The sequence below is a fragment of the Anarrhichthys ocellatus genome, unplaced genomic scaffold (assembly GCF_004355925.1).
Source record: "Anarrhichthys ocellatus isolate YVR2014 unplaced genomic scaffold, GSC_Weel_1.0 scaffold26, whole genome shotgun sequence".
NCBI classification, from domain to species: Eukaryota; Metazoa; Chordata; class Actinopteri; order Perciformes; family Anarhichadidae; genus Anarrhichthys; species Anarrhichthys ocellatus.
Window position 1 is genome coordinate 2,306,803 of NW_022280056.1, and position 18,096 is coordinate 2,324,898.

Genomic DNA, 18,096 nt, shown 5'->3' on the forward strand with positions numbered 1-18,096 from the left:
ACATATATATATACACACATATACATATATATATACACACATATACACATACACATACATATATATATACACATACATACATATATACACATACATACACATACATATATATATACACATACATACACATACATATATATATACACATACATATACATACATATATATATACACATACATATACACATATACACATACATACACATACACATATACACATACATATATATATATACACATATACACATACATATATACACATATACACATACATATATACACATACATATATATATATATATACACATATATATATATATATATATATATATACACATATACACATACATATATACACATACATATATACACATATACACATACATATATACACATATACACATACATATATACACATATACACATACATATACACACACACACACACACACACACACACACACACACAGTCTTGGATTCCATGTCCTCCTGTGTGACAAAACACCAGCAGGAGTCTGTGCTATAAAATGGTCTACCCACATCACAGCTTCAAGGCACCCTTTGATTTGAGCGACTGAACAATTACCGCCATGGTTAATTTACCATCAAAAGGGACGTCCACTTTCCTAGTTTACCGGCATGCCTATACGTTGTTTAACTTATCCCTTTGATGATGAAGTCAGTGGCACTGAGCATAACAACTCACACTTTCATGGCAAAATGGTTTCCATCGCAGCATGTGCATCACATGGTTAATTTGTCCGCTACACGGCAATGAAGAGCAAAGCGTACTTATGACAGCTGTTTCCAGTTTTATCAGGATCCATCCAAGAAATTATTGGAATGAAATGAAAGGCCACAAACCTCGCACCATTTATTTTTCCCCTTCCATCTTATTTGAGGTACTAAAATAATATTCTGAAAGGTAATAATTGGTTTTTGTGATATTTGAGTTTTTACAATTTCAACATTAAACTGCTTTCCAATTAAACTGCGATAAAACGTCTCCATTGTATCCCTGAACTCAGTGGTTGACTGTGGAAATATGTTACAATATTCACTTTCTATTAGGTGATGAAAAAACAGAAAAAGCCGTATTACAAAAGTTGTTTTTATTCAGTTCACATGAAGGTGGCTCATAGATGATGTTCAGGTAACAGTAACGCGTTGTGTTGTAAAAACAAATGACCTGTTCTTTTGAGCGATTCAAATAATTAACAATAACAGTTTATCAGCGTGGCTTCTTAGGAATGAGGGAAATGATAGAAAGGTTGCTGACAACACTGGTTTGCGGACTGTGAGAGGACTTTCTATAGTGGTTCATTAACTACATATGATGGCATATAGTCCGCTTTTTAATTGTACAATACTGCTGATATTTCATATTCAAGCTATTGCACTTTGTAATAATGTATATTAGTAATTTAATTACTGCAGAAGTGCAAAAACTCCCACACAAATGTCTGAAAATACAATAAAAACAGATGTTTTAATATCAATTTACTTATTATTTTAATTATAATATAATATTTATTATTATATTACAATAATCATAATAAGTTTGATGTTCTGTGTCGCCTTTAACTGATAATATAATAATAACACCTAATTATATCCCCATTCTTCTAATCTTATATCATTAGTTAAAAATGACTTAAATCCCTTTAGAAGTAATAAATGTCCTAATTGTGCCATTATTGATAACAGCAATTTTACAGTTTTAATTATTATATTTTCAACTCATTTGGAGGGAATTGTAATGCATTCTTTGAAGTCACTAAATGATCCAGAAGTTATTACATTACTGGCAGCTACCAGCTCACTGGTGGATCCTTCAATATGTAGCACTGAAGAGCCACAGAGTTTATTCATCAGTGATGAAATAAGAGCAATGTTTGAACTAAAGGCAATAAAACAAATCTAACTGTGGAATGCAGACAATGACTGACACTGTTGGATGTGGAGCGGTACGCTTCGTTATGTTGTTGCTTCCATGTGAAGGACCTTCATGGACTCTGCGATCATTGAACTGGTGTCAATTTGTCCGTAGATACCCACTAAAAATGCCTTGTGGAGTAAGATGTCTGCGTGTTCTGTGAAGGAAAAAAGCACATAGGTGTGTGACTGAATAGGACTTTGGGTGCATGCTTTGTTAAATCACTTTTTGTCTTCCTAAAAAAAAAAAATACTGCGTGGTCATGCGACTATAAGGCAAGACAGGCACAGAAGGGGCTGCTTCTTACAAGCTCACGGTAAACAGGAATTTGACTTAAGAGTATCTCCTTACCTTGACAGAGAAGCACATACTCCGGGAGATTCCTAAGAGCCGTTTGTACCACGTCGAAGTTACCACTGCCCATACAGTACATGAAAGTTGGCAGGAAGTCTGTTGCTTGGCTGCAGCAGAGAAAACATTCAAAGTTACATAGTGAAAAGTAAAGAGTAACAAATAAAATAATGCAGACAGATGGATTGAAGATTGATTGATCGACGGTTGGGTATCACAACACCACGCTTTTCTTCTTTATTTATCTCCACACATTTCCTCCTGGTTCCCGCATGCTTACTGTAGGTGGTTTGTCCCAGACTGCCGTAAACTTACCGGGGATTATTCTGTATGCAGCGTAGGGCGAGACTGAAGGCCATGTTCCGACACAACTCCTCAGAGGACATCATGAGTCTCTGCAGATCATTCTAAAAACAGTGGCACAAAGCGGTGATTAGACGCCGGCAGGTACTACCCGTGACCCTTCTTTCTGTTTATGTTGTTAATGACTCACGATGAAGTACTGGATGATTTCTGGGCTCCTCCTAGACTTGTCATCCACCTCTGTCAACACCTCCAACACATCTAAAGCAGAAGTGAAAAAACAGCATTATTACTCATTATGATACATACAAGATTTGCACATGTGAAACTGCTGCAGCAATATGTTCGTTACCCTCGACAGCTTCTCCTCTCGACATCTTTTTCAGGTACATTGTCATGTCACCCGCACTCAGTGAAACCGAGGCAGATATGTTGACGAGGGGTAGGGAACCGGTGGACATGTCATCTGGTAGAGCGCAAAAGCAATTATTTAGCAAAAATGTAGCTTACAATTAGTTGCCACAATTTTGCATAGTGGAACAGTGACTCTTTAGACTTATTACATACAATGTCACCGGGTATCTAGACTGATATATGTGGGCTCTGTAACAACTCCATGAACTCAAAAGATCATCCCGTGCTCACCATCTCTCTCTTCTGGAGCAACCTCTGAAGAAGACCTTCTCACAGGCAACGTGAGTCCAGCGAGCAGAGATTTCAGTTGAACCAGGTCTGGGTTTTCTGCACACAGACCCCTGGCAGGAGAAAGAGCAAAACAACATCTCTAACAAAGCCACTGTTTCTGTAATAACAGTAAACTCATTTATAGTTTGCAATTTGATCATTAAAACATATATGTTTGCCAGGATATACTTACTGCAAGATGTCAGAGTGCTTCTGTAAATAGGGAATGGCGGCGGCTGCAACGTGGGTGATGTACTTCTGTGTGAACTGCAAAAACTTGTTGATGAAGACCAACGGAGAACGAGTCCTCTGGAAGTTCTACGGGAGGAAAGATGGACAAACACATGTGAACATTGTAAAACGTCTGATCCCCAGATCGAATCCTATGGTGAGGATTTGTCAGTGTGTGAGCCGCCTACCCGGAGGACCTTCATAAACGACAGGAGGCAGTCTTGAAGCGCCCTCTGGTGGTCACTGTGGAAAACAAGCGGCTGCAGCAGCTCCAGGATGGCGAGCACATTGCTAAAGAACGTCATGTGGTTTTGCTGCCGGAACTCCTGCATGTTTAGGTGAATGCGGCCGTGTAAGAGACCTGCAATCATAGGCAGGTGTCTGGGGGAAAAAAAAAAGGAAGAACAGTGTTGCAGTCAGTGTTTGTAGAGTAAATCCTACAACACTGCAGCATAGAGCACCACCTGGTTTTTCACCTGAGCAAAAGGACAGGGTGCGACACAGCCAGCTTCCTGCATGCGAGGTTGGCATCAGACACACGGCCCTCAACAGACTTTGAGTCTCCAATATCAGCAAGCAGTGTGACCAGACGATGCACCAGGACGTCAAGCTGGAAGAAATGCATAAAATAAGTATAAACCATACTGTGACTCCACAGGTCATGGAGCTCAGTGAAGCCTGTAGGTTATGACTTGTGACCTGTTTTGTGATAAGCTATAGACTCTTTCAGTGTATTCATTTCTCTTGCTTTTTACTCAGTAATATCCAAATGTATTCAGGAAGTTCCTATTAACTCTAACCAGATATTTTACTCAATATGAAAGATCCTCTGGGGAAGTACAGTATGACATCTCTATTACATTCACAAGAAGAATAAAGAATGAACTAGGAACGTTGTCTGTGAAACAGGACCTCTTTACCTTGCAGCTGCTGCCGTCTGCAGCCCCCCCACTGCTGAATGTGCCTTCAGGCAGGGTAACGTGCTGGATGACCTCAGGGAAGTGCAAATAGATCTGCAGCAGCAGGTTCTGGCACCGCTTACTCATCGCACTGAGAGACAAAATAAACAAAACGGGATGTATACTGTATGCACTCCCTTTAGGGGAAATACATTTTATTATTGGCTTAGACCGTTCAGCTGTTCGTGTTAAAGCTTAGTAACAAAACAACACAGACTGTAATCCCTAATGTTATTGAGTTGTGTAGCTTGAAGCTATGTAATTGACAATGACTGGTTGACCAATTTTGTGTAGCCACAGAAAGTTTGTCACCGCTTTCAAACTCAAGTGAGCTTCACTCTATAGCGGGACGAAAAGGTTCCCAGTTTGACAGAAAGATTACTTCAGGTTTTGTCAAATTCACTTTCTCCATCTCTTTCAGCGGATTATGAACAGAGCTGACATGAGATCACAGATAGAGAATGATAAAGCACTTTTCTATTGTTTGTGTACCAGCGACAATCATTAATGTACACTAACACAAACTAGGCACATGAATAGTGTAATGTAATTCTTGGCCTCTGCCTTGAAGTCACTGTGGTTTCACAAAATCCTCTCAGGCTCAGATGATGTACTCTCTACTAAGTGAAGAGATTTATTACAGCTATGACTTAAGCAAATCAGAGCGACCTTGACCAAGAGTAAAAAGTGTGCTTGTTGTTCGAGAGTTGTTGTGTAATCGGAATAAACACCAGCTTATCCGACAGCGAGTTTTCCCAAGAAGAATGCTCAACATACAATGAAGTGTTTATTCAACACAAGGCCAAAACCCTTTACTTTCAACGTGTATTTATCCCGCCATAGTTTCACGAGCAACAATTTTACCAGACAGCTTAGCTGTACTTAAAATACTGTAATTCGGAAGCTAATTTTGCTTGACCTTGGCCAAAGTTTCCTCATTAAAGTGGTTTAATAACCAGAGACATATTCATGAAAGGAGGGTTTGCCTCCACAAAGAGTTGCACCCTGATCTCTGACAGCTAAGTCAGAGCAGGAATTCACAACACAGGCAAGTTTAGAGCTTCAGCCTTAATCCTCTTGGCTTCATTATAATGCACTGAGCTTTTAAAGAGATCACAGTGCAGACGACTTCTGCTGGTTTTAATTTCACACCAATAGACCTAATTATCGAGTTTCCCCTGGTCCACAGCATTGTGGCTGACAGAGGAAGTCTGAAAAGTTCATCTGCACTGAGAAGGAAAATCTAGTGCGATTTCTCCAAAGTTTATCAGCACACTAGAACGGGACGAAAAATGACTATCCATGATTAGGCTAATTAGAAACAACAATACAACTGTCAAAATAGATTGCATGAACACTTTGGTGACTCGTACGACAGAAGGTGATGAGTGTATGCGTCTTTGCATGCAGACGAGTGAGATAGAGGAAAGATTCGCGTATACACCTTACCTGTCCTCCCGTTTCTTTGTGCAGTTGATGAGGTACTCTGAGACCTTCTTAATGTTTTCTATCTCTCCACTGCAGTAGGAGTGAAGGAGGGGCAGCCTGGACTGGATGAGAGAGCAGGAGGCCTGGTCCAAGCTGCTTTTGTCATCGTGTGGCGAGTCGCGACTGTTGAGCTCGGACTCTGACAGGATCAGGTCCACCAGGCTGATCAGCTCCTCAGAACTGAGTCTTAGCACGAACTTCTCTGTTTTCTTCTGCATAGACCGGAAAGAACAATGAAGTCAGCAGAATGAACTCTCTGGTTTTGGTCTCGTCAAAGAGAGGTGACCACTAGGGACCTTGTGTTTGGACTCTTGCTCTTACTTGAGGGATCTTCTGATCGCGTCCCTGCCAGATACGCGGGATGTGGCTACAGGCCCACAGGAAATCAAGGGCTGATGATGGGTCAAGTCTGAAAAATGTTATAGTCATATGCTCAATAAAATCTCATTCATCCAGAAAAGAATATTGCTGGCTTCACAAAACACATGTTTTAAAAAACAAAATGGTTTACTTGTAGTCTCTGCGCTTGCTGAAAAGAGCACTGATACACTGCAGGAGGGTGGACCAGTTTGACTGATGTGTAAGCAAAGCCAAAAGATATGGTCTGTAGGCAGGAGTTCCTCTTGACTGAAATAGAGAAATAGTAGGAAAAGATGCATCAGGAACGCCAAGCAAACACGTCCTCCAGTGTGAAAAGACAAGAGAAGTACATTATCAGCTGGCAATGCGTCTCTCACCTTGTTGAGGGCAAACAGCAGTTTCTGCTGAAGGTCCGGACACACTGAAGTGACCTCAGGGTCGAGATGCTCCAGCCAATCAACCAGCAGCCCAGAGCTCAGCCCGGACTTTGTCACCTCGGTGCTGCTGGGAAAGGAGAAACTGAAAGGTTACCTCTATGGAGAGCTGACTGCACCTATTCAAGACCTCAGAATACAACTGTGCTAAAGATCTAATGCCCAATGTTCATGTTCTTAATGTGCTGGTTCAATACAACCAACCAATCAAACATCTTGCCATTAACGTTCACTTTTTCCTCCCCCTGGATTGGCTGCTTCGGGGCGGCTAACCCAATTAAACTCCCATTCTACCACCCAGCACTACACCAAATATTCAGCCCATCAGTTACATTGTCATAAATTTGATCCATGGCACAGCAGTTTTGATTTAAACGAAATGATGACTGCTGTGTTAACTGCATAACCAGAGCACACAGGGCCAAAACGCTACCGTATGACCAGTTGCTGACAAACAATGCAGTATTTTAAATGCTATTCTTTAGTCCGGAGCAGTGCTCACTCTCATAAAATGTACCAGGTCTACATTGCATCACTTCTAGCAAACTTCACAGAGAACAATGAAAGCAAAACAGCAACGCTGATCAGTTTTAACTGAATGTTCTCTGGTCTAACTCGGCTAAAAAGACAAAAAAACTGAATCCACCAGCAGCACAACAGTGTGTCCTTCACTTCGAGCCCGTTTGTAACCGATACAGACGCCGAGATCTTCACTTCACACATCTCTCCTCTGCTCCGTGCGCGAGCGGATTGGATAAGCCGAGGACTCGGTGAAATCCAAGAGCAGCTGGATATTAATGGTCATGTGAAATTGTAGCTGTGATCTTATAATCGCATAATGAATATTGGGGGAAACACATGGAGCCAGTAACAAGGTTTCTACTGTTAAATGAAGACACTCTCTATTCTAACAACACACAAACAGTATTATGACAATACAAATACAATCACTCCATATATTTGCACTCCTTGGATAAGACCTTGCATGTGTCAGTGAGCAACTTCTCAGTATGTAGGCCTACCTGCCCTACTGGCAGCGATTCTGTAAAGTCTTCTTCTCATCTGTAAAGCTGTAAAACCAATAAAACCTTTCTGAACCAAATCCAGTAGCAGTTTCCGGGTACAACGCCACAGACAGCAAAACACCGCTTTGCTATTTGTCGCAGGGAGCCGTGTTTGTCATTCAGTCCTGTCAAATATGAATGTTTCCTGCATGACTTGAGAGGGAAATAGAAAGGCGATTCTCACTTGTTGGAGTCCACTTCCTTTTTCACACATCGCTCCTCACTTTCCTGAAGCAGCAAGGAAATCACCGTCGCAACAGGGCCAGCTGTCCCGTTCTGTGTACCGACAGTCATCAACAGAGAGAGCAGCTCCTCCAGATATGGCGACCTCACCTCCATCAGCCCTTGTAACACTGGAATATAATTAAAAAAACAGCATGCTTAGTTTGGGCTGCCATGATTCACATCATCCACACAGTGACTCTGTCAGTACCTTTCCCAATGAGCTCTGGTTCTGCATTACATCTGTCTCCAGACTTCAGCATTGCAATGACGGCTATCAGTGGCACTTCAATTTCTCTGCGATATGCCAAAGCCTCAGCCAGGTGGAGGAAACCTGAACGCACTGCAAGGTGGAGAGACACTCGTCACTCACTGGCTGTATGCAACGAATGAATCAACATTTGAGAAGATAAAGAGTTGAGGTGCTCACCGTCATTGTGCCGGTGTTTGTTAGAATTCTGACCAGCGAAGGATTTGAGCAGAGTCTTCAGAGGTCCTGCCTCCACAGTTGGGTTGTCTAACCAGATTAGCATCTCAACAATGACTTTAAGGAACAGTGAGGAGAACGCCATGTCCTGGGACACGAGGCGCTGGGAGAAACAAGAACAAAAAGTCTTCTGTACAATGTTCTATGACTCAGCATGGAATAATGCACCGATTGTCAGCAAGCCTTACCTGGTAGAGGTGAAGTTGGCGCATGAGAGGACAGGACAGGGCATGGCTGTGGTGCATCGATATGACAATAGGCCCCGCGTGAGCTGAGGTGAGCAGGGCTGCAAAGGCCTGCAGGAGCCGAAATGCTAGGCCACCCTGCTGAATTTGGCCCTGCTTGGCCCGCATCAACTCCTTAGCAAGGGCCTGCTGCAAGGCCAGAGAGAGATGGCTGGGAGGGGGGCCGAGCCAGCGAGGGTCCACCTTTAACGGGAAGATCTGTGAGAGCAAAGGATACAGAAACCGGTCAGTTTGACGAAGAAGTGATTCAACAGCAGCTTGGCATAAATAAGAGAATAAACTTTTGTTCAGAGGTGATTGCTTTGTTTTCATGATGAGACATTTGTCCCACACAGAGTTGTGTTTTAACCCCAAGTTATCCAAAAGTCATACAACAAAGGAAAGAGAATAAAACAGCAAGTAAATCCCACCTGAAGCAACATGCCAGGGAGGTCGTCATCAGGCCCAACATCAGGAAGCTGACTGGCTGCTCTCAGCTTCACAGAGCTGTGGGGCGCTTCCACCGCAACATTGGCCTGACTTGTCTCAGCAGAATCTGTCAGATGACGTCAGGACATGGACTCATTTAGATTATTTTAATTCATTTTGTGACTTTACATTAAAGCCCCATGTCATCTGAGATAATGTGCAAGTATAAAAAAAACTTTTTACAATATTGTGAGTAATAAAAACTTTGAATGTAAGCATGAACATTTTTTAAATGTCAAATGACATAAGCTAAAACAGCACATACACAATCATACGGAGACTAAAGTCACCAACCTCTATCTGGAGGAAGGGAGGAGCTCAGTAATGAATGGAAAGTGTGCCCCCCAGTGGCACCTCGCTCGTGCTGCACTTCAACCAGGTGGGCCATGTAGTCTAATGCAGGATAAATACAAAATGTGATAAAACAATAAACAACTCAAGACAAGTATCTCAAAATTGTAAACAATTTCTACAGTAGGATATCTGCAGCACTCTTACGTTTGTCCATGATGTTCTGTTCCAGCGTCTCTGTGTCGTGAGAGACCGCCTGATCCAAGTACTGCAGTAGTTTACTCATGCTGGATACAGGAATGCCAAAGGACTGCACAAACAGCAGCAGCTGCTGAGACTCCAGGTCTTGTAAAGCTGAGAGAAAACATGTATTGCTCCGTTAAAAAGTAAATATAGATTTCCATGGAGACCAGCACATAATTATGTGTACTACGGCAAGTTGTACCTGCATCAACCAATCGAGAAACCTCTGATCGGATCATCCTCAGCTTCAACCAATCAGGCAGCAGAAGGGCCTCTTCTGAGGTGTCAACCAGGAAGGCAGTTGGTAGAGGTTTCTTGTCGGGAAACCAAATGTCCAAAAGAGCGTAGAAATCACTCTCTCCTGTAAAGATGCACAATGGTAAAACATGTTATCTCATGGCTTCTTCAACATTGCAAACATTGAACTGCAGAGTTAGCAGGACTACCTTTGGGTGGCCCCAGAGTCAGCAGGATAACCATGGCATGAACTACAAGAATGTGCATCGTAGCCGTCTCGCCTGTGGTCCAACGCAGGAACACCTGGTCCTGAGATTCTGACTGGAGGCATAAAAAGAGCATTAAACGTGTGCTTTACAACCTTCCAGACATCAAACTGGGATTAATCTTCAATTTCAGATTAGGTTTTAGTTGCAGCCACAAAGCACATTCTTCAAACCTGCTAATTTCCTGTTGTATTTATGTTTTCTTGCAATCACAATCAAGTTCATTCAATCACAGGAATATTGTCAGGTCACTAGGCCCAAAACGGTGCCCTTGCATCTTATTCTTAGATATTTGTCTTACTGTGAACTCGTGGGAGTATCAGTAAACAGTTAGCCATAATGTAACTGACGATGTAGTTCAGTAACACAACTCTTGGTAATGCTCACCCAGCTGTAAAGGTCCTCGCCCTCTTTGGTCTTCCTCATCCTCTTGATGTACGCAGAGAAGATGGTGAGGAAAGCACTGAGCACAGCATCAGACTCCGGTCTGCCGGAATGTCTGGAGAACAGGCTGTTCATGATGGTGGAGCGCTCGACGATTAGTCGGGCCACGTCCTGTGGAGAGCAATTGAGGATCAGATTCACTTCAGGGCTGCTCGACAAAAAACAAAAAACAGATTAAAGAAAAGCATGTAATGTAATTAATGTAAGTAACTCGCCGTGATTACCAGGGCCAGGTCATTATGAGAAGCCTGCTCCTCTACTGGTGCATGCTGGGATAGGTAGATGAGATAGGCACTGATCGTCTGTGGATCTGTCTCCATGTGAATAGCCTGTAAGAAAGCAAACAGACAAGACACATCCGACAAACTCCTCGTCATTGATCATCCTAAAAGGTTTATTTCCAGTTATTGACAGTTAGCGGTTGAGTCGACACTGACCTGCTGCAGAGCGGTGGACGTCATGCCTCTGACGCTGTCAAACAAGGGGAGCTTTGGGAGGTCTTGTAGCAGCCACTGGTACCCTGGCAAGAGCTCAGCATCCGTAGAGTCTTCTTCCATGGGCTGGTCCCGCTCATCTCCATCTTTCAAGCCTCCTTCACTCAGCACCAATGACAAACCCTGCACACAAACATAAAATGTAAAATAAATTTAAGAAAATCACGTTCAAACAGTAACACAATGCAACTAGAGATGGCTTTTTTTCTGCCTCCAATACGGTACCTTCATGGCCAGGACTCTCGATGCCACCTGAGAAGAGCTTAGCCGACGCAGAAAGTAGTCCAGCACTTCACATGTGGTCTGTTCGTCAGCCTTAGGACCCAACAGAAGATCCTGGAGCCGTCCAAGTAGCTGCCTTTGCTTTTGCTGTCTCTAACAGGAAGACGGATAATAATACACGTTTATTCAAGAGTCAGTAATAAGATGTACATAAGTATAAACAAACACAGGTAGAAATGTAGCAACTAAAATGAAGCCCAAAGATGAATTAAGACCAGATAAGAAACATTAAAAAACAACAAAACAGGACAATTTCAGTAATAGTTGTCTGCCAACAGTGAGGTTCAGTGTTGTAATCAACATACTTGTCTCTTCTTGGCTTTTTGCTCTTTGCTCTCTCCCTCTTCGTCATCCTCTATTGGCAGACTGTCATCCGCAGCATCATGCAGAAGAAATTCACACAGGCACTGCACTGGAAGCACATCCAGGGACCCCTCACTGGACTGGACCAAATCAGCCAACCACGGCATGGACTGAGAGGAAGCCTGTGCAGGATGTAAAATGTCCTACAGTTACAGGATGCACACAGACAACAAAAGCCTTACAATAAAGTTATTTCTGCCTCTTGGAGTCCGGCTTTCATTTCTGTTCATGATCAATGTTTCTGCTGCCAATAAATCACTCTGTTTGAACAGGTTTTCTCCACTTTTTGGGCGGCTGTGCAGTGTGTCCATGGCCATTACCTGTCTCTGGATGATGTTGAGGAGGAAGTCTGGGTTGCGACTGCGGCAAAGGAGATGTCCCAGACGCAGAGACTGGTTGAGGGTTTTCACCTGCTCCTGGATCTGAGGAGGAGGTCGACGAGGAGGACCCCTGAACACAAACGAAAACTATGAATCCATCTTATAGTCACAAGTTTAAAATTCATATTACAGACTGACAAGGATTTTCTAGTGGTGATAGCTAGATTGAACTGTCTGCTGTATCAAAAGTAAAACGATGTCAGTTCACTGTCCCTCCAATCTAAAGAAAGTGGAGGTTGTTGGAGAAGTGTCAAGATCCTAACTGAGGCATTTCCTTTGAGAACACAATCAACTTGTTACAGGGGTCATAAAGTTCATCCTCTGGGCCTCTTACTGTGGATCCAGACTGGTGAGCTGAGACAACAGCAAGCTGTTGCTCTCTGTGATGGTCTGTTTGGTGGAGGCTGCTGCCAAGTGGCTCTCAAAGGCCAGGATCTCTTGCTTCTCTCTCTGGGAGATCTGCAGCTCCCTGTTGATCATCTCCGTCTTTGTGTCCTCGTCCGCCACGGTGCACGGAGGGTAGGTATCGTTACTATGGAAGCAGAGAGACGCGCGTTAGTGGTTCAGCATTATTATCCGGGAACTGTTCTGTTCTAGAGGATAACCTTCACCTACTTTGTCATCACCATCTCCATGAGCATTTTCAGTGTCGGATAGCCATCCCAGGCAGCCAACCCTAACGGACAAATCAGACACTATATTAATAAGGTTATTTAATAGCTTAGCAGCTCTTCTTATTTATGCAACATGAAGAACAGAGTGCTGTACCTATTTTCTGAGGATTAAACGCAGCCACCACGAGCAGCAGCAGCCAAGCCTTCCAGTACAGAGCGGATATTGCCAAATTTGGCACCTGGTACCTTAAACATTGAGGCTCATTTGTTATTTCAGACTGTAAACGGTATGACGTGAAGGTTCTTTTAAAAGACGGTTGAAGTACCCTGCAGGCAGCTGAATGTTCTCTGGGTGGTGGTATGTACATAGATTCAGCACCGCATCGATGAGCTGGATCCTCTCCACTTTCAGGACCTCCAGATCTATTTAGAAAGAAACAATCCGTCAGCTCCACGGTTTCACACCGATATGCCGAGAAGTATTCAAACAATTACAACCATATTCCCTTTGTTCATACTTTCCTAACTGAGGCACGTGTGTTTAACAAATGTCCAAATATTCTGCCAGAGAGTAATATACACAGCTTTCACTATGATCATAAACAGTTACAGCAGAAGTGGATCTTCACACACACCATCGGACTGAACTCCAGCAGCCCTCTTCACCAGGTGATCTGCAAGCTCCATGGCATCGGCTGGGCCCAAGGGCAAGTCCCGCGACAGCCCAATCACCAGAATGCGCATCAGTGTGTCCTCCAACAGAGGCACCTCGGAGCAGAGGCGGAGGAAGAAACTGAGGAGTAATATATATATAAAAATAGCTTAGTACGGTGACTGTGCTGTATCCAGTCAGAGGAAAACATGGCTCCTTTTGAATAATGGAGGAATACTCACTTCCTGTCGCTCTCTGGAGGCCAGTTGTCCCACTTGTAATATGTCTCAGGTTGCTCTGTGAACAGCACTTTGTGAAGGCTGCAGACATGAAGGAAATAATTCACACATGAAGCAGCTGAAAACATTGTTAGCTTGTGCAGTTTTAACAATAAACACATCAGATGCACGCAGTCACCGACCAGTGGACATAGTCTTTTGCTCCAGTTTTGCTGATGGTTGGAACCACGGTGTGAAGCCACCACACAGCGTCTCTCTGGATGGCAGCGATCTGATTCTGAAACGACCTCAGGCTCTCCAGATCTGACACAAACCGGACATATGTTTAAGACAAAGCCTATCAAGCATATTGTGGTTCATAGATACACCATTAGAACAAATACACAGCACTGACTCTTCTTCTCTCCTTTGTCCCACGCAATGCCAGCCTCTTTGACCTGAGAGGTGATGCCCAGCATCATGGAGACAGTCAGCAGATCTGTCACCTGGATAACAAAACGTTCCTATGGGAGAGTCAAAGAGAAGAGTCCAGAGTGAATACAGGAAGATTAAAGATGAAATTACTGAGGCATCTTCACAAACACATACTTTGAACTCCAGGTCCACATAGGTGGTCTCCTTTCTCTCCTGCATTAAGCCGAAGCAGAAGGGCTGGAAGTTAATCTCATGCTTGGTCTGTTTGATGATCTCTCTCAGCAAAGCTCGGGAGGCCCGGAGGTAGTCATCCTTATTGGTCAGCAGGTCCTGGAACACCATCGCCAAGAACTACAGACACGACAGAACAACGTTGAATTTAAGGAAACACCAGAATGTAAACACATACGCTCATGACTGAATCAAATTGTAACACTATTTCCAAACTATTAGTTGTTCAAAACAACTCAAAAAGTCTAGAGTTTCACCTTTGGGCCCTGCTCCGGGCTGTGCTGCAGCACCGTGTGGAGGACTTGCATGTTGTTGGGATTCCTGGCATTGGAGAGCTCATTGAAGATCACCAGCTTCACCATAGTGGCCAGGTTGTCTCTGTTGGCATTGAGCAGCTCCCTGGAGAATCACGAACACAGTACCCGTGAGTGGAAGTCGCTGCGCGTAACAACGAGTTAGGAGTGAGACAACAAGGGACTCCACAGACCTGACACACAGCATGTAGTGGTTCAGCAGGACTTTAGGTTTGAGTCGGATCTTGATCAGGTTGGAGATCACCTCCATGTCATCTGCTCCCTGGGTGATGCTGTTCATACATAAAGACATGAGGAGGTCCTGAGCCGGTCGAGTCAGCTGTGCACACAAACAAAGAGAGTTAATACTCATTAGTTAGAGTTCTCAACATTCATCTCCAAAGTCATGATTTCACATAAACAACACAAAAAACATGAGATACTGCAATACAGCAGTATATTGTTGTGTCTCTTGCATTGAGTCAATACATTGGTACCAATATAAGATAATATTGATACTAATGTATTGACTCACCAAAAGCAGTATTTTACTTCAGGTTGTGGACAGAAAACGTGGAGACTGAAATGCGTGGAAACTGAGCATTACAAGCGGATTACTCCAGGACACTTCATACTCACTTTTGGGTTCTGGAGCCACATCTCCAGCCTCTGCACGGCCATGAGCCGGGCCTCTTTGTAGCCACACGTGGCTGTGAGCAGACGCAGCAGGTTTCGTGACACGTTGTCCATCGGCTGCCTGCGGTTCAACTGATCCCTGAGGACGTCGAGCACGTAGTCCTCCACGCTCTCCGACAGTTCTTCATACCTACAGTACCCCAGAATCAGTATAGAGGATTTGTGATAGTATAATAAAATATCAAAAATGCAATAATAATAAATAAAATGCAAATCAGACGATTTCAAGTGGTATTTTCCATACCTCGGCATAATCTGCCCTTCATCCTCAGGGCTGAGTTTCTCCTCAGCTATCAGCAGTTCAGTCTGGCTGTCGTCCTCCTCGGGGATTGAGGGATGAGGGCTGCTACCTAAACACAAAACATAAAAAAAACAAAAAGCAGCATAAACACTCAGCACTTGTTCCCTGCATCAGCAATCCTGACACCAAACAAACCGTGTGAGTGTTTTCTCCATGGAACTGTACCTGCACTGAGGTCGCCAGCAGAGCGGCCAGTGTCAGCCTGCAGCAGCATGCTCTTAGGGGGCATCTTTGTCCCAAAAGCAGTCTGGATGTTGTCAACAAAGTTCTTACAGTGAGAACTGTCCACCCAGATTCTTTCCCCCAGAGAGTCCTCAATGTACACCTGGAAACACATTTTAGATGAACATAGTGCAAGACATCTTACATGGCTAAAATAAGGGAATTTATAAAACTGTTTGGAGTGTTTCGGAGATTCTCACTTTTACAAAGATCTCTGGCCAGTTCTCATCCTCCTCGTAGGCTGCCATCAGCAGATTGCAAGTAAGAACAGACACGAGGCTGTTCCCCTTGGCTTTAAAGTTGATCGAAGCGTCCCGACGCAGGAGGCTGCACAAGGCCTAGTGACAAAAGCGAGACAGGTGGAGTTACAGAAATCCTGTCAAATTCTGTAGGGTTCACGTTGGGGAAGGTTTCTGTGCAAGGCTGACACAATGTCAGTGACAAATCTTACCTCAATAATTCCTTCAGTAGCAAAAACGTTAGGTTTGATTTTGGCCAGGAACATGAGACTGAGGTACAGCGTGATGTCGGGCTTCGCTCGGTTCATCTTGAGTTGTTTCACTGCTCCACACAGCAGTCCCTCAATGCGATCATCATTTCCTTCAGACTCTGAAGCTTCAATCTCATCGAGAAGAATTCCAGGAGACACTACAATAAAAAAAGAGGCGTTTTAACTTTCTATGTTGGCTTTTTTTAAGTTTATAAAACGAAAGAAAGCCATTGATTTACCTTCAATAGGTACCACCGACGGCTCCTTTATTGAGGGCGATATTGCCCTCTTGTCCACGGCTGCAACATCAGCAAGTCGTCCCAAAGCACTGACTGGAGGGGTGGTGGAGAGTTTGGGCCGCTTGGTGAGGCCGGACAGACCCGATGAAGATGGCAGAGCGGAAGAGGTCTCTCTCTTACGGTCAGCTGGTAAACTTGTGGATGCTGGCTTCAGCAGGACTGCGGGGGCTTTGGGCTCCCCGCCCTGGCTCTTTAATCCAAGAGCAATGAAATCTCCTGGTGGAGGGTGACCTGGGAGGGGCAGATGTCACACTACGTTGTTACATCACCAAAACCACACTAAGGCACTGGGGCAGACATTACACCAGTTGGGAATCATACCTGATGGCTTCGCAGCACTGGGGCGCCTCAGAGTTGTAGGCTTTGGACGATTCATCTCGACTAATAGGCACAAGTCAAAGCCCAATTAACAGTAGGTTAAGCAGGTGACATTACTTGGCTTGGGGTAGTCTGTGTGTGAGAAAACAAGGAGGTACACAAGTTAGCGAACGTAGAACACACTAGTTTAATATCGTTAACTGTCATAACTTAACGGCTGGAGCCACAACTACCGTTAGCTATTAAAGACCCTAAATGTGCAATAACTAATGTTAATCACTTGTCAAAGGAAAACAGTAGCGTAAGCGACCAAAAGTATCAAAAAGGCTGTGTTCAAGCTCAGTTAACAGCCTGCACGCTGTTTATTACATCTGTACTACATACTGAACACAAACAGTTAGGCTAACGACAACAAATACGGTTAAAGCTAGCGTTGAATATGTGGTTGTTAGCAATTTTAGCTAGTAGCTGGTAGGTGTAAAGCGCAGCACTGAGAGTGAACTAGCGTTAATTGACGTGTAAATTTGAATTTATAGTGGCTCACATATATAATCGGTTTCATAAAACGGATCGTGGTTAGCCTGAGCGATGCACTTATAACTAAAAGATAGCGTGAGCCAACTCAAAAGCTATCACACAGTCGGTGCCATGACAGCTGCTGCTGCTTCTTCTGCTTCTTCTTCTGCTTCTTCTTCTCTTCTGTGAATCAATGTTGCTTGTTAACAAAGGGAAAAGTACCGCCACCTACCGCCAGGAAGTGTCAGTTGGCGTTGTTGTTAACGGTACACCGAAAGCAGTCAACTTTAAAGTAGAAGAAAGATGTATGCTTTGCATCAAAACACCATAATCAAGACTACGTACGTATATTTTGAGCGTTACGTCGTTATCCTGTTCATCATGGCATGGATCTAGGTTTTACTTTGAAATGTATTACCGGAAATACTACTTTACGATACATATGTCTAGCTTGATGCTCGAGGCGTTCAGCTGTAGTTACTCACTTTGACCACAAGAGGGCAGAAAAGCTCAGCATTAAATACATACGTTGGCCACAGTCGCATCAAGGCTAGTCTCGTAGTATCAGCGCGAAGGAAA

At 43.6% G+C, this 18,096-nt stretch overlaps 1 protein-coding gene across 6 annotated transcripts; it reads right to left on the reverse strand.

Annotated features, from left to right (window-relative positions):
- Positions 1–661: 661 nt before the first annotated feature.
- On the reverse strand, positions 662–17,820 carry ints1 (integrator complex subunit 1). 6 transcript variants are annotated; one of them, XM_031862244.1, is made up of 48 exons: positions 17,750–17,820; positions 17,005–17,133; positions 16,624–16,914; positions 16,346–16,542; positions 16,095–16,232; positions 15,838–15,997; positions 15,616–15,721; positions 15,315–15,501; positions 14,870–15,015; positions 14,640–14,781; positions 14,326–14,502; positions 14,132–14,240; positions 13,920–14,040; positions 13,741–13,818; positions 13,482–13,639; positions 13,173–13,269; positions 13,001–13,092; positions 12,848–12,908; positions 12,567–12,764; positions 12,173–12,302; positions 11,795–11,974; positions 11,433–11,582; positions 11,151–11,330; positions 10,929–11,042; positions 10,657–10,824; positions 10,213–10,324; positions 9,969–10,127; positions 9,731–9,877; positions 9,527–9,625; positions 9,175–9,299; positions 8,708–8,962; positions 8,463–8,622; positions 8,244–8,375; positions 7,995–8,163; positions 6,690–6,816; positions 6,464–6,579; positions 6,274–6,361; positions 5,914–6,164; positions 4,426–4,555; positions 3,982–4,115; positions 3,694–3,886; positions 3,468–3,592; positions 3,236–3,345; positions 2,943–3,056; positions 2,781–2,851; positions 2,603–2,694; positions 2,288–2,397; positions 662–2,093 (listed from the first exon to the last, which is right to left on the reverse strand). In XM_031862244.1, exons 2-48 carry the CDS (start codon positions 17,057–17,059, stop codon positions 1,978–1,980), a joined length of 6,570 nt encoding a protein of 2,189 aa, XP_031718104.1. In that variant the 5' UTR covers positions 17,060–17,133; positions 17,750–17,820; the 3' UTR covers positions 662–1,977. The 6 variants fall into 6 exon arrangements, with proteins under 6 accessions (XP_031718104.1, XP_031718109.1, XP_031718108.1 ...); XM_031862249.1 differs by lacking the exon at positions 17,750–17,820 and adding an exon at positions 17,546–17,694 and having other exon boundaries at positions 15,315–15,455; positions 15,651–15,721; XM_031862248.1 differs by lacking the exon at positions 17,750–17,820 and adding an exon at positions 17,546–17,694 and having other exon boundaries at positions 6,690–6,813; positions 10,938–11,042.
- Between the last annotated feature and the right edge of the window lie 276 nt (positions 17,821–18,096).